The sequence below is a fragment of the Drosophila novamexicana genome, unplaced genomic scaffold (assembly GCF_003285875.2).
Source record: "Drosophila novamexicana strain 15010-1031.04,08,12 unplaced genomic scaffold, DnovRS2.1 tig00000817-arrow-arrow-pilon, whole genome shotgun sequence".
In the NCBI taxonomy this organism is placed as follows: domain Eukaryota; kingdom Metazoa; phylum Arthropoda; class Insecta; order Diptera; family Drosophilidae; genus Drosophila; species Drosophila novamexicana.
The window spans coordinates 2,633,572-2,656,565 of record NW_020824827.1 but is presented as its reverse complement, the minus strand read 5'-3'; the positions used below and the strand labels follow the sequence as shown (position 1 = coordinate 2,656,565).

Here is a 22,994-nt window from a genome sequence, read left to right as displayed (position 1 = left end):
AACTTTTGATATGTTCGTTTTCAACATGTTTTTCTTTTTAGTTCGCAGTCACAACAATAAACAAATTAAATTTCATCGAAACTAGTTTTTTTTTTTAGCATTTTGGAATTTAATTAGTTATTAGTCTGTAGTTAAACTTAATCGCAATATCCACCAAGTATATCTACAAAAATTAAGATATAAAGTCCTTAGCTCAACAAATTTATTTTGAATCAAAGTGTAAGCTGTACAAATTCAAAAATTGCTAAATCTAATTTCACCAGAAAATATGAAATTAAAATGTATATTAAATTGATTCTTAAGCCAGTGTGCAGCATGCTTAAGCAAAAGCCACGAATGTGGCTCAAAATCAGAGTACGCTTATCGTACGTCATAGAGCTCCAAAAAAAAAGAAACGGAAATAAGAACTGGGATTAGGCTATTTTTGGTGTTTGGTGTTTGGTGTTCGTCGAGATTATACACGGAAGCTATAGAAGACTGGAATGCGGAAATAATGGGCAGACAGTATGACCGAAATGCTGCAGACTGGGCAATTCATGAATGAACTCGTACAATTAACACAACTTAGTAATAGATACTAGAGACACTCGATATGTCGAGGCAATGCCGTTGATGAATTTGTTGAATGAATTTGACAGACTGCAGATCGCCTGCTCTGCATGTCTATATTTGTCTGGGCTGTTAAAAAAAAGAGAAGAAGACAAATCAGAGTATAAACAGGCACATGTGTTTTAGCAGCAATTAAGCCGAATTGGCTGCTGTTCCTGCATAGTATTGCCATGTATATTATGACAAGGATCGGCGGCGAGCAAAGGACCCTTGCTGTCGACATGTGTTCATCAGCCACGCTCGTTAGGGGCGTCAAATGATCTTCGACTTCAATTTGAACATGTGAGTCAACAACGCAGACAGTAAATCACCGGCCCGGCCTGGTGGGTACTTTCAACATCCACAGGCACAACCACACACACACGTATATGGGGAACACACACGTGCAACGCATGAAGATCAGTTGCAAAGTTGCCAAGTTGAATGAGAGAGAACCAGTTGGAAGTGAAGAGCGAAATGCAGGCAACAAAAAACTCGCATCGAACTCAGTCGCTTGTGTTGGCTTCGAGTAGCCGGTTCAAAGAAGGATCATACGCATTAAGAACTTCAATAAGTGATCCACAACAAAAAAAGAGAAGTATATGCTATAATTGCATATACGAAATAAGAAACGCCGCTCGGCAACTGCCTAAGCCCTTTATCCAGTTTGGGGCTGATTAGAGACAACACAAAAAAAGCAGCGGAAGCCCAAGCCCGCTGATCATGGCGCTATCGCCACAGTTGCTTTGACGCCGACGTCGACGGCGACGCTGACGGCGACGGCGACGGCGACGCAGAGGCAGCGGCAGCCGCGATGCTGAGGCAGACGCCGCCTTGTGGTGCTGCAACAGAATTAGAGCGATCTGGTCTCGTTCAGTTGGTGGCGTGCGCTCTAGCCCTGCGGGTGTACTGTGATCGTGATCTCGATCGTGAACGTGTGTTGCAAGGACGATAGCAAGGACGAAGACGACAACGACGCCGCGAGATTTGTTAGCCTTATATGTGTGTCCTTTTTGGCAATGCGCAGGCGCAAAGTGCAAACGAACGAATGTGCCCAGTGACAAATAAGTGTGCCAAATAATTAAAACTCAAGTGTGAAACATTTCAAGTGCCTGTGCATCAAAAAGCAAACTTCTAAATATTTGTGCAGCGCCAAACGCTGTCGATTAGTATAAAGCAGCAGCAGCAGCAGCAGCAGCGAAATGGATTTATCGAGGCGGTTGCGGTAAGCATCTGACAAATATGTATCCCACAGATACAATTGCCAGCCGCAGCAGCTGAAGCAGCAGCAGCAGCAGCAGCAGGAGTGTTTGGCTGGAAATTGATTCCTTTTGTGCTCGCCCACAAATTACAGTGTCAATGCGAATTTTAATTTCATTTGAACTACATGTGCAAACACTTGACTTGGCTCCCAGCTGGCAGCCTGGCAGCCTGGCAGCCTGACTGACTGGCTTCCGCTGATTGTCCTGCACACATGTGTGTGGGCGACTGTGTGTGTGTGTGTGTGTGTGTGTGTGTGTGTGTGGAAGTGCTGGCTACGTGCTGTCTGTGCAACAGGCGCTTCGCTGTTGACAGTGCGCGACTGACTGCCATTATCCTGGACAACATTTTGTTTGCATGCCAAATTACATTTGCCGCTTAATTGAAGTTTGTTAATGAAAATTGCAAATTTTGCAAACAATTTCGAAAGTATCCTTGCCGCCATACAATTGCTCTCTCTCTCCATTAAGTTAATAGTTGTTGCTATATGAGAAAATGCTCCTCACGCATCTTTAATAAAGCTTTCTCTATAGTCGTATGTAGCCATAAAATCTTAATGAAGTCATTCAATTCAAAGGATATCAAAATAAATATAGTATAATTGTAGAATAGAAATTTGTAGAATTTCTTTTAATATGATCAAAGTTCTTGCGGCCCACATATGCACTATCGATATTTCCGGTTACCTGTTACCTGTGCGGACAGCCCATTTTGCTTTTAGCTCTGGCATTGTTGGCTTTTGAAATTTGTGTGCGAACACAGAAATCAAATCAAAATTTCATATTGAAATGTAAATATTTATATGCGTGTGCCCATCGAGTGTGTGTGCGTGTGTGTGTGTGTGTGTGTGTGTGTGTGTGTGTGTGTAGGTGAAGTGCGTGTGCTTTGAAGTACTCCCAAAAAGAAAAAGAAAAACTTTGAAATGAAGCGAAACAGGCAACCGTTCAAAGTTGATGCTCTGCTCGGTGGCTCGGCTGATAGATCTTGATGGAGCTGAAGCTGAGGCAGTTGCTCTCACGCACACGACGCTGGACATCTATCTTTCGGCTGATCTGATGACCGCAGCGCACTGTGTGTGTGCGTTTTATTTTTGGCCAAAGTCATAAAGTTGCCGTCGCGGTGGCCGGTCGCCAATATGCCCAGAAACTTGTTCCTCCCATGCCAGACACTGGCGTGGCCTGGCTCTGGCTCTGGCGCTGGCTCTGGCCAACTGGCAGTTAGCGCATCCATTCGTCAAGTATTTTAAAGTTTTTCGCGAAAAACGCTGTGTCTGCCACTTGAAAAAGGAAAATGCTGCGCGTTGTCAACGGCGAGGTCGCTTCTTTTTTTTTTTTTTTGTATATTTCTGAGATTTTTTTTCAGTGGCTGCTTTGTTTTTTGGCCGCGCTATGTTCTGTGAAATTGCGTCAGAATGTGGCCAACACATGACCTCTTTAGCGTTGACTTTGCCGGAGGCGATAACGACACGTGTTTAGCAATAGATTGAATCAAAGTTTGCGCCAACATACACATATTCTTTTAATCTGTCTAACATACATAAAACAAACTGGATATTTATTCTCGATCTGAACGCGAGAAACAACTTGAATTAAATGCAATGCCTAATTGAGGGAATATTTTGCAAGTTTTCTTGCTTTTATTTTATCATTAGCTAATGATATTAAATTCAGCCTATCAGTTTTTGATCATTTCGTTTTTTTTCAAGCACATTTCTTGGCGAACAAATGCCTCAGTTCAAGTATTTTGCCCATTACCCAACTTGAAATATTTGTCGGTAAGTGAGTCGATTATTTAGCTGGCCGATAGCTGTGACTTGTCGCCGACATCAACTCGGCCCGGGTCAATAGACAGTCTGTGGCTTAATGGTACAACCTAAACATTTTAAGGCCCTCTCATCTATGTGTGGGGCCATTAACAACTGGTCGTATAAGACTCTTATTGCGAAACTTTGTGGCTCGTGACGTCTTTGAACTTGACTCAGACGCTGTTAATGTCGATCAGAGTAAGCGGAATAAAACAGATTGTTATTCAGCTGTAGATGATATGCCATGTTTATGTTCATAGCTTAATAGATATGTAGATCAAGTTAATGCAGAGCGCCAAAAATAAATGCTTACCTCTTATGTATATGTATGCGCCGCTCCAGTCATTGTTTGTTATGTTTAAACTATAATTTTCCGCTGAAAACCACTAAATTTCGACCAGCAACAATTTGAGCAACAACAGCAACAACAACATGACCAAATTGTTTATTGAGTGTTTGTTAGCATTCATCTAAGTATAAACAATAAATTCCCCAAATTGATGCTTTGAAAAGGAAAATGATACACGTACATGTGATACAAAGTGGCCCCAAGAAACCGGCGAATCATGCTGCCAAGACGGACACGATGGCACGAGGCAAACAAAAGCACATCGCATTGCATAATTGAGCCTTAATTACTATTTATAAATTGTTTAAACAAACGCTGATCTAATGTACTCCAAGGGGTTCCCAATGCCTTTGCTGCTGCTGCTGCTGCTGTTGGCGCGAAAAACACGCCGGAAATGTGCTTGAATTTTGAAATTTGATGTTGAGCATGCAGTTGGTGGAAAATGAAATTAACGAGAATATCGAATGATGCGGCAAATGAGCAACAAATTAAACACAAGTCCACCAAAGACTTGGACAAACGACTTCTCTTGTGACTCCTTCCATGGCTCAATTACGGTCCAAGTTCATGGCAGCCATGTTGCACGCTGCATTTGCAACATGTGTGCTTGAGGTCCCGACTGCCGACTGCAAACTGGCCCCCCAGTGGCAGTTAATGATCATGATCTGGCGAAGATCTGCAGATCTTGTTCCCATGGCCTTATGCATTATGCTTAATTAACAAAGGCTGCCGACGACATCGTGTTTAATTATTCCATAGCCCGGCGTTAAATCAAATGCCGGCTACCAGTTGCAAATATGTTAATTTTTCGCCCAAAAGCAACGCACATACATATGCACATACATAAGCATATGCATATGTATGTACATACATAATTAAATCGATAGTCGACTCTGCAGGCCCAGCATTTTCATGAGGTCGACGCACGCTGCAACGCGGAAGATAAAAAGGATGCCCCAAACAAACACACACAAAATATGCCGCCGCAAAATTGCAGAGGCCCAAAACAACAAAAAACAAAAAACAAAAATAAAGAAAAAGCCAAAAAAAATTTCGCATGACGGCAAAAATATCCAAAATTTGCCACAAGGGAACCGAGTGACAGTGGGCATTAGCAGGCAGCGCAGAGGCCTCAACGAGATGCGTCACATGCAGCAAAATGTGCCCAAAAAGCTGCGCTGCCAGCAACAGACGCAACAGTCGCAACAGTCGCAGCAGCAACAAGTGAGGCAGACAGAGCAAAAAGCCATAAAAATCTTATGACTGCCGGCTAAAGAGGCGAGCTGGCAGCTTGTTGTTGTTGTTGCTGTTGCTGCTGCTGCTGATGTTGCTGTTGCTGTGGGATGTTGCAGACGTGACTCAAATTCCGATGACAGAACCGGAGCAAAATAAAGCCAAAATTGAAATAAAATAGGGACATTGGGAGAAAAGCACAGGACAAGTTTTTTACGACAGCCTGCAACTGCAACTGCAGCTTGTTGCATCATTTAGCATTTATATAAATATACATATCTTGTACAGGTAGATGGCTTGATTTATCTGCCACCTTCAAAGCAAATGGCAATGGCAGCAACAGCCCGTCAGTTGATAGGAATTTGGAAGAAATGCTGCCGTCAGTGCTGGGAATAACAATTCCAGTTGATAATTGCGTAATAAATCAATGTCTGTTCTACATTTTGGCTGTCGGTCATTTAGTTAAAATGTAGTCGGATTCGCGAGCATCGTTTGGCTCTTCAAAGCGATAAATGTAAATAATTGCAATTGTTGCGCGTCACGTTGTCATGGCCAAAAAGGATGAGCTATTTTTTAGGAACGTTTCAATATCTGAGGCAATACGACGAGTTAGGTTAGTCAAGTTCGCCTTTTCTATTAAATATATATTTCTTGGTTCAGGTATTGCTGAAGATATTATAGCTTCTCGCTGTTATGTATGTTCGAGAGTTTTCATTAGATTGTTTTTCTTTTTTTATTGCATTTTAAAGATAATTGAAACCAAAATCCAAACCTGTAAGATTCACATGTTATACTTGTAATCCGTGTACTTGAACCCTGATCCATGTTATCCTATAGCGTAGTTTAGGATCCTCGTTAACTAGATTAGTTAATGGAGTTGACAAATTTAATAATATACTGAATAACAATATAAATTTACTTTTGAACTAAGCTCCACCTAGTTAAAAATTACGTCGACTTCTCTAAGAGAATTTGCTGTTACGAAGCCTTTTAGCATTCTGCCCCAAAAACTTTAAAGCGATAAGAGAGAATACTTAATCCTTATGCTTTATTGTAAAGTAATGTCCACATAATAATTAATTAATTAATGGAGGACTAAATATTTCTGAATGTCGAAAAATGCTTTTTATCCCCAATTAATAATTAGTACAGATACTCTAGCCTGATAGTATGATACATTCTATTAAGCTTGTGAAGTTGTTTGCTTCTTAAATTCCATAAAATATTCAAGGAAATTAATAAAATTTAAAATTTTAGAACATATTCATTAACTGTAGTTTTTATTCACGAAGCCGCAAAATATATCTTATTCAAGCGCAGACCATTTATTATATCAAATGTATGAGATGCTTGATGGTAAAATAGTTTTAATGCTATTTTAGCGAGGCTGAAAAATGTTTCTACATAATTTCATAATAAACGCCTTTCGCTTATGTTTACAATGTGTGTATACAAATACACATGAATGTATATCGCAGAAAAAATGTGCACAATTTTTGAGTTCTTCTATTTCTTTATTAATGTTGAGTATCTAATTTATTAGCTATATACTCAGTTAAATAAATATCTATAAAAAGTCTGCAGGTAATTATGTGCTAAAATCTTTTCGAGCAATGCGCATCCTGGAGATTCTATTTTCAGAACTGACCAGCACATAAACTGTTTATACATAGACTTGATAAATCGGGCCAGTTGGGCGCAACTAAGTACAAAGTTCGAAAGTTCGAAAGTTAATACTTTATGATTTTGTGCTTTGTTTTCGCTGTGCAATTAGTTATAAGTACTTGGAGTAGCACTCGCACTTGTATGCGTATTCGTAATTGTACAACTTTGGAGCACTTGAAGCAGCTTGTTGCAATCGCGTACCGAATGAGTTGGGCAAATAGAAAATTGCCAATGTTTGCCTGTGCCGCGAGCCATGAGGCGGGAGAATGAGGCGTCGACGGCATTATGATGCCTCTAATTAGCTGCCTGGCATGTTTGTTGTTTTTGGCGTTGTTGCTGTTGCTGTTGCTGTTGCTGATTTTGTTGTTGTGTCTCGCATATTGCAGTTCAAGTGCCTGCTGCCCAGCCGATGCAACATTTGCCATAAAAATTTGTTTACAAGTGTTTGTTGTGTTATGCAAAGTCAAACATTTTCGCCTGCCGCTGTCAGCCAGTGAAATTTATGGGTCAGTAAGTTGCTGCAGCTAGCACTAAAGTGAAATGCAGCAAATGCAGCAATCATTCGCCCTCTCTCTCTCTCTGTCTGTCTCCTTAAGTATGCCTATCTCTTTCTGTCTGTGCTAGAGCTTTACTGTGCATTCTGTTTGCTCATTTGCTTTGCTCGTTTGTTCAAATGCGTGACAAATATTTCATTAGGCATTTATGCACACTTTGTTGCTGTTGTTGCTGCTGCTGAAGTGCCTTTTAGCCCGAAAAGAGGCAACTTTGTTGGGGCTCGTCTGTTGCATAACCCTGCCCGCTAGGTGCCTCTCATTTGGTAAACAATTCCAGCTTAATGTTTATTATTTTCACTACTCAATTAAGTTTAATTAATTTTGAAATTGATAATTGGAACGCTTGGCAAGTGTTTCTGGCAGCCAGCAGGAGCCCAAGCGAACCCAAGCTGAGCCAAGCTGAGCCAAGCTGAGCTGTCAATGTCGTGTGTGCATGGCTTTATGCAAATGCAATTAAAATTTCAACAATGCAAACATTTACATCCGTTGCAACAAATGTCGACGCATCGTGCCAGCATCTTCATAGACTCATCCCCGCAGTCATCATCTGCAGCAGCAGCATTTACAACATTTACCTGACAGCAGCAACATTTGCCTGGCCACACCTCAGCCAGAATTTGGCGTTTCGCATTAGCCTGTGTTTGTCTTGCGATAATTGTCTGACTATGTAATTGTATTTACACGCTTCCATATGTGGGCGTGACAGTTGAAATGGCAATGCCAACGTATCCTTTCAACTAATGAGGCCACCTGGCCTGGGAGGCTGCACATAATTGCTGCCTGTTGTAACAAGGACAAATAAACTACACGCTCCCGAATCCAGCCACAATACTCTGGAATACAATGCACAATGGGGGTTATTGGGCTACAACTCTTCTAACCTTGGTAGTTTTGGGGCTTTATTGGCAACTTATCACAGCAAATGTATTTAAATGTTTGTCATATTTTGTGCATTCAATGATTGGCATCATTTTGACTTTGAGTTCAACGTTGGCTTGTTTTTTTAACTGCATTTCAATTTGCTGCAATGAAATCAGTTGCAATTCCATTGAGGCACATAAGAAATGCCAACATTTTTTACAATCAGCATTTAAAACGAGGGGGCAGCCAAAGTCAAATGATTGCAGCTGGCATCGAGTGGGAGAGACGCGGGGCATACGCATTCCATCTTCATCAAAGGCTCGGGTGCCTGCGAAATGAGTTTGAGGCTGTTGTGGCATCTGCATGGTACGCACAAATGTGCTGCGTGCTGCACTCTTTCATTGGCTTTCAGTACATTCTTGTACTTTTAAATAGAACACACTGCTGCCCCAGCTGCCCCAGCTGCCGCAAGTGCCACAAGTGCCGGGCCCAACTATTCAGTATGGGTTAATCAAGTGGCATGGGAAACAGCGCGAAGAGTCGCTCCTTATGCTCCTCGCCTAAGTGGGGGCGTTTGCTCGACTCGACCTCGTCGATGAGTCATGTTAACATAAACAAATCAAACGCGCTGCTTTCTATCTATTCAGGTGTGGAGGCTGCCTTCCATTTATTTTTGTTGCCGACTCTTTGTTTAGATTTAGCTCCGACTTGCCACATATTTTAGCTAGTTTTTGGCTTTTGTTTAGCATCGAATTTAAGTATTGTACAATTTGTTTGTGTTCTTGAGCTTGGCGGCTAAGTGCACGCACTTGTACAGTAAGTGCTATTGTTATGGCTGTTCTTGTTCTTCTTGTTGGGGCCAATAAACAGGCCCGTTATTTATGATGGCCATTGCAACATGTTAACCCACAAATGCACTTGTTGCTTGCCAGACATTTCCAAATACATGCACATCCATAGGATGTAAATTGAATGTGAACAAACATTGCCCCACAGATGGGTGTGAACCAAATAATCGACTCAATTTTCCTAGACAAACGCATATATTGACTCTACAAGTTGTTGAATGATTTTCGTATACCTAATCAGCAGGAGTTAACATAATGTATCATAACTAAACGTAAATGTTGAGCCTTCAAAATTACTTACATGGGGCAGATAATATTCAGAATTTTTTGATGGTAGTTCTTTTTCACCCTTCCATCGCCTTTCTATGTGATTTTCATCACTAACAAATGATTTCATATTGTTCAAATTCAGTAGTTACAAACAATTGAGACAGAGTACTCATCACTTTTAACTACTTACTCATTACTACTCCTACTTGTATTGTAACGAACTCTTGTTTTCCATTGTACTTCAGAGATTTCTCTGAGCCAAGCAACGAACAATGCAGACCATTGTTTGATTGTTTAAATGGAATCCTTTCATTTTGGCTTAAATGGGCCTGTAAATTGACCCGGACCACGCTGTCGAAAGTCGCCGCAAGCCGCTGCCTTGATCTTGGCCATTAGTGAGCAGCGAGCAGTGCTGAGCTGCTCCAGATTGACGTCCATAATCCAATTGGGGTCAGAACGAAGGCAGCACTAACATTGGCAAACATATATTAACCTGGACATGCCCCTGATGTTATCTCATTTTGTTGTAAAGTTTCAGCCGAATTTTTAGCATTTCCGCCTTTGTTTGACATTTATTTGGAGGCGGTGTGGCTGAATTCCAGTGGCATCCATTTGATGTGTACGGGTAATGCTTGGGCATATGTATTTGACGATTGCGGCAGCTGTTTATGTTTGTGTCACGTGGCATCCGCCATATGTGGCAACAAGAATTCTGTGTATAATGTTTTGTTTTCGGCAAGATTCGGATATGTTTCACGTAGTGGGAAAATTGTGCGTAATCAGCAGGCAGCCGCACATAAAAATGAAATCACGAACTGGTCGCGGTTTCTGCGGTCTCAGCAGATTTCACTGAATTATCCAATTAATCGCCTGGTCCGAGGCTGCGACAGTGTCCTAGTAGTGTATCCTGTTTGTATGACGCAATTGCAAAGGAGGCGTCTAAGCGTCGCCGCGCCGCCTCGAGCTCGGTTCAGCCAAGGCTCAATGGACTGTGAAATGTGTGCCGTAGCATTGTTGTTGTCCTTCTCGTTGTCGTTGCCGTTGTCATAGTCGGTGTTCTGGCGTTGTCGTGGCGCACTTGCCAAAGCAATAGGTGTCCTGGCATTGGTTTCAAAAGGGAAATGCGCTCAAATTGCATTAAAATGCCAACACAGAAGCATAAAAATTATGGCCACACACTTGGCGTGCCACACTGCCCTGTCATAAGCAGCACGCCTGCTGTGCCCCCAAGTCCCAATCGCAGTCGCAGCCAGTCGGAGGCGTCCAAGTGTAACAAAACGCAGGCTCCTTGCACGCAGCGTCAGAAATTAAATTGGCAAGCCACCAACAATGAGCCTGGCCTGGGGCCACTAAGCTCTGCTGCCTGCAACATTGAACGCTTTTGACATATTCACGCAACTTGTCCTCGTCCTCGTCCTCGTCCTCGTCCTCGTCCTCATTCTCTTCCTAAGCACTGCTCCGTCGACTTTAGCTGTGGCTGCGGCTGCGGCGTCGCCTTGTCTGTGGCATAATCATATATTCTCTGCTGGCGGGTACTTATTATTTGCTTGTTCTTTTCTTTTGGCAAATCGGCAGGAAGCGCTGCTAAATTATGTCTTGTTTATGTGGCACTGCATATTTATGGCCAGTGTCGCGCGGCGCAATAAAAAAATGTTCTTACCAAAAGAATGAAATTGCAAAAATTTGACTTGACCAACTTCCACTAAGCGCCCACTCCACCAACACCACGCCGCACAATGCAAAAACAAGTTCAATGTTTGTTTGCTCTGCCCAGTGGACAAAAACAAGTTCACGCTTTTGTTGTTGTTGTTGTTGTTGTTGTTGTTGTTGTTGTTGTTGTTGTTGTTGTTGTTGCTGTTGTTGCGAAGCCCTACAAAAGTTTATTTGTACACCTTTGAGGGACGTGGCGTGCCTCTTTTGAGAAAGTCTTTGACAAGTGACTGACTCGCATCTCCCTCTCTCTCGTCATCATTATTTGTCTCGCATCCGCCTTTTAGGTTTTTTTTAATGAGCCTGTGCGGTCAAGCATGCGGCAAAGTCAACAAATATTTGCAACAAGTCAACACGTGACGATGTGCCTCATGCTTTTTATGAATGGGCGAGCGAATTGTGAGCACAAATTTAATTAAATTGTTTCCAATTTCTCTCTACTTGCAGCTCAACTGCCTTGATAGCATTCATAGTACTTATAGGCATACAAGACTCACAGAGTAGATTCGTAAGTAAAACCCATGGCAAATCGTATCGATCGAGCTCTATAGCTATTATTCCATTGTAGCCTGGACTACGCGCAAAAAGACAGTATGGCGCAAATCTGTATTTGCCCGCCAGTTCCGTGACGCCTGGCGGCGAGGGCAACGATCCCAACGAGTGGACCGATTGGAGCTCACCCTCGGATTGCTCGCGCACCTGTGGAGGCGGCGTTTCCTATCAGACGCGCGAATGCCGCCGTAGAGAGTGAGCTATCCATATTGGAGATCCCAAAGATACTATAATAATCCACAATTTTCTTTCCGCTTAGCTCGAATGGCGAAGCTATGTGCAGCGGCGGCAGTCGTCGTTACTATTCATGTAACACACAGGACTGTCCCGAGGAGGAGCCGGATTTCAGGGCTCTGCAGTGCTCGCGCTTCGACGATACCAAATTCGATGGCGTGCTCTACGAATGGGTGCCCTACACCAATGCGGCCAATCCTTGTGAGCTGAACTGCATGCCCAAGGGCGAGCGCTTCTACTATCGCCAGAGGGAGATGGTCGTGGATGGCACACGGTGCAACGACAAAGACTTGGACGTGTGTGTCAATGGCCAATGCATGCCGGTTGGCTGCGACATGATGCTGGGCAGCGAGGCCAAGGAGGACAAGTGTCGCAAGTGTGGCGGCGATGGCAGCACCTGCAAGACCATCCAGAACACGTATACCTCTAGTGATCTGGCTGCTGGGTATAACGATCTGCTGCTCGTGCCCCAAGGAGCCACGAATATTCGCATTCAGGAATCTTCGCCATCGAACAACTATCTGGCCTGCCGCAATCAGACAGGTCACTATTATCTGAACGGCAATTGGCGCATTGATTTCCCACGTCCCATGTTCTATGCGGGCTGCTGGTGGAACTATCAGCGCAAGCCGATGGGCTTTGCGGCGCCTGATCAGCTGACTTGCAGTGGTCCCATAACCGAGAGTATCTACATCGTTATGTTGGTGCAGGACAAGAATGTGAGCGTTGACTACGAGTACAGCATCCCGGAATCTCTGAGCCACAGCCAGCCAGATGCACACACGTGGACGCATCGTGAGTTTGGACCTTGCAGCGCGTCTTGCGGCGGTGGAACTCAGTCCCGTCAAGTGACCTGCAACAATCGCATTAATTTACAAGAAGTCGATGAGGCTTTGTGCGAGGCTCAGAGCAAGCCGGCCGAGAGTCAGGCCTGCGGTACTGAGCCATGTGCTCCACATTGGGTTGAGGGCGAATGGAGTAAGTGTTCAAAGGGTTGCGGATCTGATGGCTTTCAAAATCGCACTGTTAGCTGTGAGCGCATTTCGTCTGATGGGTAAGTTGTGCCTAGTGCTCCAGTGAACACAAATGATGAAAGACATAATATTTCATAGTGTTCACACGGCGGAGGACGATGCCGTTTGTCTAAAGGAGGTAGGAAACAAGCCAGCAACAGCTCAGGAGTGCAATCGTGACGTCAAGAACTGTCCGAAGTATCATTTGGGACCCTGGAAGCCCTGCGACAAGCTGTGCGGCGAAGGAAAAGAAACCCGAAAGGTCACCTGTTTTATTGAGGAAAACGGTCGCAAACGTGTCCTGCCCGATGGGGATTGTGTGGAAGATAAGCCTGAGGTGGAAAGAGCCTGTCTACTGGCACCTTGCGAAGGTGTTGACTGGATCGTTTCCCAATGGAGTGGTGTAAGTAAAATTTATTAACTGCAGGCTCAAAAGGATTTAACCTTTTTCCGTTAGTGTGATGCCTGTGGTCAGAATACCGAAACCCGTACTGCCATTTGCGGCTCCAAGGATGGCAAGGTATACCCGGACAAGTTTTGCGGATCAAAGGCGCCCGAGTTGTCCAGACCCTGCACTTCTTCAAAGTGCGAGTCGCAATGGTTTTCGTCCGGTTGGAGCAAGTGCTCAGCAGCATGTGGAAAGGGCGTACAATCGCGTATTGTCCTCTGTGGAGTTTTTGATGGCAAGAGTATTAAAACAACAGACGACTCGAAGTGCGATGCAGCTACGAAGCCAAAATCGGACCAGGAATGTGAAGGCGAAGAAAAGGAATGTCCTGGTCAATGGTTCACTGGTCCTTTTGGTCAGTGTAGCAAACCTTGCGGTGGTGGTGAACGCGTTCGAGAAGTGTTATGCTTATCCAATGGCACAAAGTCCCTCAACTGTGATGAGTCTAAGGTTGAATCAATTTCTGAAAAGTGTAATACTCAGCCTTGTACCAAGGATCAAGTCCTGCCTCTCACTAGCACTGATAAGCCAGTTGAAGATGATGAAGAGGAATGCGAAGATGATGACGAGTTTGATTTGGTCACCTCTGACGTTACAGATGAATCAAATGTCACAGATGATGAGTCAAAAACAATGTCGACCACAGACGATTTAATGTTGAGTGACAGTCCTTATACAACTTCTGAAGACGCCTCTGCTTCTACCGACAGCACAGTCGAAGGATCAGGCTCAGAAAGCACTTCTGATAGTGGATTCTCAACCGAAGGTAGTGGAGATGATGAAGATACATCTTCGACGGATGCATCTTCCTCTGGATCCACGGACTTGTCTACTGAATCAAGTGGATCTTCTGATAGTAGTGATTCGACCTCAGAGGCCTCATCTTCTTCTGTATCGGGATCCACTTCAGACTCCTCAGCAGGAGGATCAACTGAATCTACTTCAAGTGTTACAACGGATTCCACAACAGACACATCGAGCTCGGGCTCAACAGACTCAAGCTCAACTGATGTAACGAGCTCAACCGAAGAGTCAAGTTCGACGGATGCCTCAAGCTCGACAGATGCTTCAAGCTCAACAGATGTCTCGGGCTCAACAGAGTCCTCCGGCAGCACTGATATATCCAGTTCGACAGATGCCTCAAGTTCCACAGATACCTCAGGCTCAACGGATGGTTCCAGTTCCACAGACGCCTCAAGTTCAACGGATGTTTCAAGCTTCTCAGACGCTTCAAGTTCCACGGACGTCTCAATCTCAACAGAAGAGTCCAGCTCGACAGATGCCTCAGGCTCTACGGATGGCTCTACAGATGGTTCTTCCAGTGGATTTACAGATATGCCTATCGAAACTTCATCATCAGGGTCTACTTCATCTTCAGAATCCACTGAATCTAGTAGTTCAACAGAAGGTGTATCATCTACTTCAGAATCCACAAGTGATGCAACGAAAGATACGACTGTCATATCGACTTCAACAGATGTTTCATCTTCGACAGATTCATCTGTATCTACAGATACGACTGCCTCAACAACAACTGAAACTACGACGGAGCAATCGACAGAATCAACCCAATCGACTAGTTCACCAGACTCAACTGAGAGCACCACAGAGGGTAGCTCGACCGCGTCATCTGAGACGAGTAATGCGTCTAGCGAATCATCCGATTCAACAACTGGCGCTACTGAAACTACAGATTCTTCAAGCTCAGGCTCAACAGAAAGCACCGAACAAGGATCTACAGATGGGTCAACAAGCAACGATAATAGCAGCTCCATTGACGCTTCTACTGATACATCGACGGATGGTGTAAGTCATAGTTCTACAGAAAGCTCCACAGATGGTTCGACTGACAGCTCACCAATAATTTCGACTGGCTCCACCGATGGCTCGTCTTCTGGATCATCTGATAGTTCTACGGATGGTTCTACTGATGTTACAACCGATAGCTCGTCCGATGGCTCAACTGACTCTTCCAAATCTTCGGAATCAACTGAGTCTACGACAGCACAAAGCTCTACCTCATCGGAAAGTACTTCGGAGGTTTCAAGCAGTGGCTCAACAACTGAAGGAAGCTCCAGCTCTACTGACGTCTCAGGCTCCACCGTCAGCTCAAGTTCCACCGTCTCTAGCTCCACCGACAGATCTAGCTCCACCAGCGGCTCTACAGAAACGACTGGAATTACAACTGAATCTTCTGAATCTACTGGCTCTTCAGCGTCTACTGATGGTTCTTCTGAAACCACCGGGTCCACCGATGCTTCCTCCACTGATGTTACTTCTTCAGAATCTTCCGACTCGACGGCCACCACCGAAAGTGGAGGTACTACCGAAAGTGTGGCGACTACAGATACTACGTCTGAAAGCTCAACTGGCTTATCAAGCTCAACTGGTAGTTCGCTATCTACGGAGGAAGGAACTACCAACGATATCTGGGGCACGTCTGATTCCGATGATGAATCAAGCACTCCACACAGCTGGGAGACAACTCTTACCCCGACAAAGGATAAACTACGTAAATGTAAGCCTAAGAAGAGGAACTGTGAAAAATCCGAATTTGGTTGCTGTCCTGATGGCAAGTCAACAGCCAAGGGACCATTTGACGAGGGATGTCCAATTGCGAAAACTTGCGCTGATACCGAATTTGGTTGCTGCTCAGACGGAGTTTCTCCAGCCGAGGGCAAAAGAAACAAGGGATGTCCGAAATCTGATTGCGCGGATACACTCTTCGGCTGTTGCCCCGACAAATATACAGCTGCCGAGGGTGAGGATAACGAGGGATGTCCAGAGCCAACAACTTTGCCCCCAACAACAACAGAAGAATCAACTATTACCACATCCACCGAAGTTGAAGGATCCGGCGATTCCACTTTGTCAACAGAGTCGGATACCGCTGTCACGTCTTGCTCTTTCACTGAATTCTACTGCTGTCCTGATGGAAAGACACCTGCCAAGGGTGAGAATTTCGCTGGCTGTCCAGAACAAGAAGATCGCCAAGGCTGTGATAAGTCTGAGCACGGTTGTTGCCCAGATCGTCGTACTCCCGCTGCAGGTCCTAATGGCCAAGGCTGTGCTGCTTGCACAAGCGAACCATTCGGCTGCTGTCCAGACAATCAAACGCCCGCTCACGGCCCACAGGGCGAGGGCTGCTGCATTAATACACCTTACGGTTGCTGCCCCGACAACATCCGATCTGCATATGGCCCCAACTTTGAGGGCTGTGAATGTCAAGCCTCTCCGTATGGTTGCTGTGCGGATCAGAAGACATCGGCACGTGGACCACAACAGGAGGGCTGCCCATGTGAGACCACTCCACATGGCTGCTGTCCCGACAAGATCACAGCTGCCAGAGGACCCAAATTTGAGGGCTGCCCTTGTGAAACAATGCAGTTCGGTTGTTGCCCGGATGGCCTCTCCTTTGCCAAGGGACCACATCACCAGGGATGCCACTGTGCCCAGTCAGAGCACAAATGCTGTGAGGATGGCAAGACACCAGCTAAAGGACCGAACTTCGAGGGCTGCACCTGCGTGGAGACCGAGTATGGGTGTTGTCCAGATGGTGTTACCAAGGCTCAGGATGACAAGTTCGGCGGTTGCGAAAATGTTCAAGAGCCACCGCAAAAGGCATGCGGTCTACCCAAGGAACAGGGTAGCTGTGGCAACTTTAGCGTCAAGTATTACTTCGATACAACCTATGGAGGCTGTGCTCGTTTCTGGTATGGCGGCTGTGAGGGTAATGGAAATCGTTTTGAGACCGAGGCTGACTGCAAGGACACGTGCCAGGAATACACCGGACAGCATGTTTGCCTGCTTCCAAAGAGCTCTGGCCCCTGCCAGGGTTACACCAAGAAGTGGTACTTCGATACAGATCGCAATCGCTGCGAAGAGTTCCAATATGGCGGCTGCTACGGCACCAACAATCGCTTCGACAGTCTCGAGCAGTGCCAGAGCACCTGCGCCATTAGCGAGAGCTTACGTAAGTAAAGGGTGAAATATATGAGTACCTAAATTGAATTTCGAATTGAATTTCTATTCCATATTCCATTATAGCCGCCTGTGAGCAGCCTGTGGATAGCGGACCGTGCAGCGGCAACTATGAGAGATGGTACTACGATAACCAGACCGATGTGTGTCGTCCCTTCAGCTATGGTGGCTGCAAGGGAAACAAGAACAACTATCCCACTGAACACGCTTGCAGCTACAGCTGTCGCCAGCCTGGAGTGCTTAAAGGTTTGAGATATTATTTGTTTATTTACCGTGGTTTGGTAGCGTAATGTGTATTAGCAATGTTTTGCCCTGGGATAGACTTAAGCATGAACTTTTTATTTTATCCTGGCTAATGGTATGTTTTTCCACAATTTCCTTTCCTTTGCTTGGCTTTTGTCTGTGCATGATTGCTTGTTACTTGCTATCTATAACCTGAACTCCTGCACGTTATCCTCGCCTCACACGTACACACATACCCAGAGCAATGCTCACTGCCTAAGCAAACCGGTGATTGCAGCGAGAAACATGCCAGATGGCAGTTCTCCGAATCCGAGAAGCGTTGCTTGCCTTTCTACTATACGGGTTGTGGTGGCAATAAAAACAATTTCCCCACATTGGAATCATGCGAGGACCATTGTCCTCGACAAGTTGGTAAGCTTTAAATGTTGTTGCGATCGCTTTCAATGTGCGAAAAGTTGTTTTCCCGAGGCTCAAACACTTTTAACACTGTCCCATTATCTTAGCCAAGGACATTTGCGATATTCCCGCTGAGGTCGGTGAATGCGCCAACTATGTATTTGCCTGGTACTACGATACCAAGGATGCTGCCTGTCGCCAGTTCTACTATGGCGGCTGCGGTGGTAATGAGAATCGTTTCACCAGCGAAGAGGCTTGCATGGCTCGTTGTGAAAAGAAGCCGGAGCCACCAACTCCTCCGCCAGCGCAGAGCGCCGTGGACGTCTGCGATCAACCGGAAGAACGCGGCAATTGTGACAGTTATTCGCTTAAGTGGATCTTTGATAGGTCTAGTGGTGCTTGTCGCCAATTTTATTATGGTGGCTGCGGAGGCAATGGTAACCGCTTCGAGACCGAATCTGACTGTCTGCAGCGCTGTGGCAGACAGCAGCCAGAACCACAGCCCCGACCTCAGCCAGAACCACAACCCCAACCCCAACCCCAACCACAGCCGTCAGGAAATCTGTGTGATCAGCCAGCATCTGTGGGCGATTGCGCTGAGTATGTGCTCAAGTGGAACTATAATTCGACTTTGGGTAGCTGCCAGCAGTTCTACTATGGTGGCTGCGGGGGCAACGATAATCGCTTCGATACCGAACAGGATTGCTCTGCGCGTTGCATTGCAGGCGTAGATGAGGAACCGCGCCCAGAATCCGAAACGGATAAGTGCTTCCGGGCCCCAGAGCCTGGCAACTGTTATGAGAACACAACGCGCTGGTACTACAATAGCCAGGAGGGACTCTGCGATGAATTTGTTTACACGGGCTGCGGAGGAAATAACAACAACTTTGCCACCGAGGAGGAGTGCCAGAATGACTGCCATCCCGCGCAGGAGACCTGCTCCCTGCCACCAGTGGCCGGACGCTGCAGTGACATTTCACAGCGGTGGTACTTTGATGAACGAACCGGTGCCTGCCATCAATTTGAGTTCACAGGCTGCCGCGGCAATCGCAATAACTTTGTGACCGAAAGTTCTTGCATAGAGTACTGTCGTCGTGATCAATCGCAACCGGAGCCGGAACCAGAACCACCAGCTGTAAGTTAATTAATTAGATAATCTGTTTCTATTGGTGCTCATGCTTTGTTTGTTTAAGTCATTTTCGGTGTGCTCACAACCTCCAGAGGCCGGAGAATGCGACAACGAGACCACCGCCTGGTTCTACGACAACGAGAAAATGGCCTGCACAGCGTTCAGCTACAGCGGCTGTGGCGGCAATGGCAATCGGTTCGAGACCCGCGACCAGTGCGAACGCCAGTGCGGCGAGTTCAAGGGTGTCGGTAAGTCAAACAATCAATATATAATTCAATAGTGTCCTAGTTTTATTAACGTGTTGTGTTAGACGTTTGCAATGAGCCGGTGACAAGGGGTCCCTGCACACAGTGGCAGACCCGCTACTACTACGATCGCGATAGCCAGACCTGCCAGCCCTTCACCTATGGTGGCTGCGATGGCACTGGCAACCGTTTCAACGATCTCTATGAGTGTCAAACGGTTTGTCTGGCCGGCCGCGAGCCACAGCCTTCGGGTGCGGCCAAAGGTAACAACGATAGATGTCAGAGCTGCGAGCACTTCGTTTAATATATTTTTGTATTTTGAATTTAATTTTGTCTGGACGTAAGTAGATATCTGCCGGCTACCGGTGATCATCGGTGTGTGCAACGGCCGCGCGGTACAAGAGCGTCGTTGGTACTACGACGATGAGCGCGGCACTTGCGTGTCCTTTATTTACTCGGGTTGCTCAGGCAACCAGAACAACTTCCGTTCCTTTGAAGCATGCACAAATCAATGCGGAAGTAAGCCTGCCACAGAGCTGACACTTAATACCAACTGCACCCGAGCACCCGATCACCCTGCACCCAAATCAATACCTAACCTAAATACACCAAATTCTGCACCCTGCCTCACTTTCTTCACAAACTTCAAGATGCTTGATTGGTTAAGCGTAGAAGTAGCATTCCTTAGTAGAAGTACTTAGTTAGAGCACGTTCACTAGACATAAGCTTGCACGCAAATTGGTAGATAAGCTGAATTGCCTATGCGAATTCCAAAACTGATCACTTTCACTTTTCACAGAGCCAGTCGAGAATGAGATCGGCAACGAAATCTCTCCCAGTCGCTGCGAAACCTACGATAACGAGTGCCGTGATCTGCGCTGCCCGTACGGCGTGCGTCGGGTGCCCGCCGAATCGCAGCCGGAGTGCGAGCAGTGCATCTGCTTGAATCCCTGCGAAGGCTACCCTTGTCCCGACGGTCAACAGTGTGCCATTGATGTGTCCAGCGCCGGTGATCGCGACAATCAGTTTGTGCCCGTCTGCCGTGACATCAACAAGCCTGGTGTCTGCCCACAGTTGGCGGCTAACGCTAGCGAATGCGCCCGGGAATGCTACACCGATGCCGATTGTCGCGGCGACAACAAGTGCTGCAGTGATGGCTGTGGACATCTCTGCGTGGGTCCAGCACGTCCCACACGGCGACCAAATACTCCGCCGCCGGCAGTCATTTACCCAGGCGAGGTGAGAGCCACGCTTGAGACTAAGCAGCCGCAGGAACTGGATGTACAGACCTCGATTGGCGGCATTGCAGTATTACGTTGCTTTGCAACTGGCAACCCGGCACCGAATATTACCTGGTCTCTAAAGAACGTGGTGGTAAGAATTCAACAGGTTTTCAATAAGAACCAAAACTTGATGAGCACTTTATATCCATTTTAGATTGACACGAACCAAGGACGCTATGTGCTCACCTCGAACGGTGACCTGACCATTGTTCAGGTGCGTCAAACCGATGATGGAACCTATGTTTGCGTCGCCAGCAACGGCCTGGGCGAGCCAGTGCGTCGCGAAGTCGCACTGCAAGTAACAGGTGCGTCTCAAATATATTTACTTAAACTATTCCATAAACATGTGCAAATTATGTAAATTTAATTTAATGAGAGGCAATGTGGGTGCACACTTTATTCATAAACATGATAGGAATTTAAGCAAGAATATGGTCAGCTTAAAGAACTTTAGGGTCAGCCGCAGTCATATTCACAAAAAACCAAGGACCGAACCAAACCCTAGGCTCATAGATGTTTGAGGAATTTTCGCTTAAAAACAGAACTTTATATAAATAATATAGGTTAATTATGTTTGAAAATAATTTGCACGTGGCCTTAAAAACTTCGGATTTTCGAAGATTATAGATACTTGTATTATATATTATTGCTTGATTTGGTGTTGGCGTCAGAACTAACCGATTTTTCTTTACGCAATTGTGCATGTTGCTTGCTTTTAACAATTTGCATGTTTTTGGTTACGTGTTGGTGTTGGTAGAGCCTAGAGATGTGCCCGCCTACATCTATGGCGATAAGAACGCCACCCAAATCGTGCAACTGAACCGACCGGCGTTGGTCCGCTGCCCGGCTGGTGGTCAGCCCGCGCCCCATGTTAGCTGGTGGCGCAACAATCACCTCTTCGGCATGGGCAGTGAGACGAGTCGCGCCGAGATGAACCGCGACTATTCGCTGTTCTTCCGCTCGATACAGTTGTCCGATCTGGGCCTGTATACCTGCGACGTGTACAATAACAAAGGTCGTCCCGTCTCGCTGCATGTTACGCTTAAGGCGGTAGGTCCAGCACGCGCTGTCAACAATGAGGATGCCAAATACTTGCAGTATATCATTGACCCGGCAACGGCGCCCGTCACCCAAAGGCCCACATATCCCTATAGACCATCGCGTCCGGTCTATGTGCCACCCCCTATTGTGCACGATCCGAGAAGTAAGTACAATTCGCATGATACTTTTACGGAATGGTTTGTTTTGTGTTTTTGGTTTGAGCATAGAGCTGAAGGTAATTGGAAATTTATATTAATTATCGCCTTATAGTCGATGCCCGAGCTGTTATTGGCCTGGACCCGCAAAATAGCTACACGCCCGGCTCCACAATTGCGATTGGCTGCGCGGTGCAGGGCAATCCGGCACCCAATGTCACCTGGACTAAGGACAACACGCCTTTATACGTCAACGAGCGCATCCAAATAACATGTAAGGCTTCAATCTCTCTTAATATATCAGAGCTTTGGTAACCTTTATCCCTCTCCTTCACTCCACGCAGCCGACCCGCATCGCATGGTCATCCATGATGTTACCACCGAGGATACCGGCGTCTATGGCTGCACAGCGCGCAATGCCTATAGCTACAGCACTAGCCAGGAGACAGTTACCATCGAATGTAAGCAACTGGATACTTGAGGAGGAGATAATACTAAAGTTTTCCTTGTCTTTGCAGCTGTCATACCGGTATCGCCCGAATGTATTGACAATCCCTATTTCGCCAACTGCAAGCTGATTGTCCAGGGCCAGTACTGTGTGAACAAGTACTATGCGCAGTTCTGCTGCAGATCCTGCACATTGGCAGGCCAGATAGCGCAGCCTCATCCTAATGCGCTTTAATTCCATACCAAACTTTAAAGCCTAGCAGCATTTTTGTTGGACTTCTGCATTGAATTGAGTTTAAACCAGAAAATATTCAGAAAATGAGCAATGTCACAAAACCAGCAGAGAGACCAAATAAGCCCGCCAATTGCATAGCCCACAGATCAAATAAAATAACGAACGTTTTGCTTAGTAAATACATATATACATATACAAATATATATCCTATATACGATGATTTCTTCCAGCACAAAAGAAAATAGTATTAGTACTTTATGTTTTTTGTTCCTATTTATTTTTGATTTAAATTCAATCCATAGAAGAAAGTGGCTAAAACTTATTTTCATTTTATAAATATTATTTAGTGTTTTTTCTACGATATTTGTGCAACGAGTAAAGCAATTTAAGTCTAAAAAATATTTGTAAATAAATTAAAATAATATAATAAAGAGTGCATATGTATAAATA

General features: G+C 45.5%; 1 protein-coding gene across 1 annotated transcript; it reads left to right on the top strand.

Annotated features, from left to right (window-relative positions):
• Window positions 1-283: 283 nt before the first annotated feature.
• On the top strand, window positions 284-22,754 carry LOC115764026 (papilin). The gene is made up of 20 exons (XM_030706858.1): window positions 284-1,813; window positions 11,590-11,650; window positions 11,711-11,889; window positions 11,954-12,982; window positions 13,041-13,344; window positions 13,399-14,288; window positions 14,577-14,623; window positions 15,605-17,362; window positions 17,437-17,616; window positions 17,854-18,024; window positions 18,117-19,144; window positions 19,203-19,386; window positions 19,449-19,646; window positions 19,732-19,902; window positions 20,183-20,757; window positions 20,821-20,971; window positions 21,424-21,870; window positions 21,978-22,136; window positions 22,207-22,323; window positions 22,381-22,754. The coding sequence occupies exons 1-20, from the start codon at window positions 1,791-1,793 to the stop codon at window positions 22,542-22,544; spliced, it is 7,836 nt and encodes a 2,611-aa protein (XP_030562718.1). The 5' UTR covers window positions 284-1,790; the 3' UTR covers window positions 22,545-22,754.
• The last annotated feature ends 240 nt before the right edge of the window (window positions 22,755-22,994 follow it).

Bases quoted from the DNA above. Each gene is read 5' to 3' on its own strand.
- LOC115764026 (XM_030706858.1), top strand. From the start codon at position 1,791: ATGGATTTATCGAGGCGGTTGCG. The intron at 11,651-11,710 runs GTAAGTAAAACC...ATTCCATTGTAG, and splicing joins AAGACTCACAGAGTAGATTC to CCTGGACTACGCGCAAAAAG. The intron at 17,617-17,853 runs GTTTGAGATATT...ACACATACCCAG, and splicing joins CCAGCCTGGAGTGCTTAAAG to AGCAATGCTCACTGCCTAAG.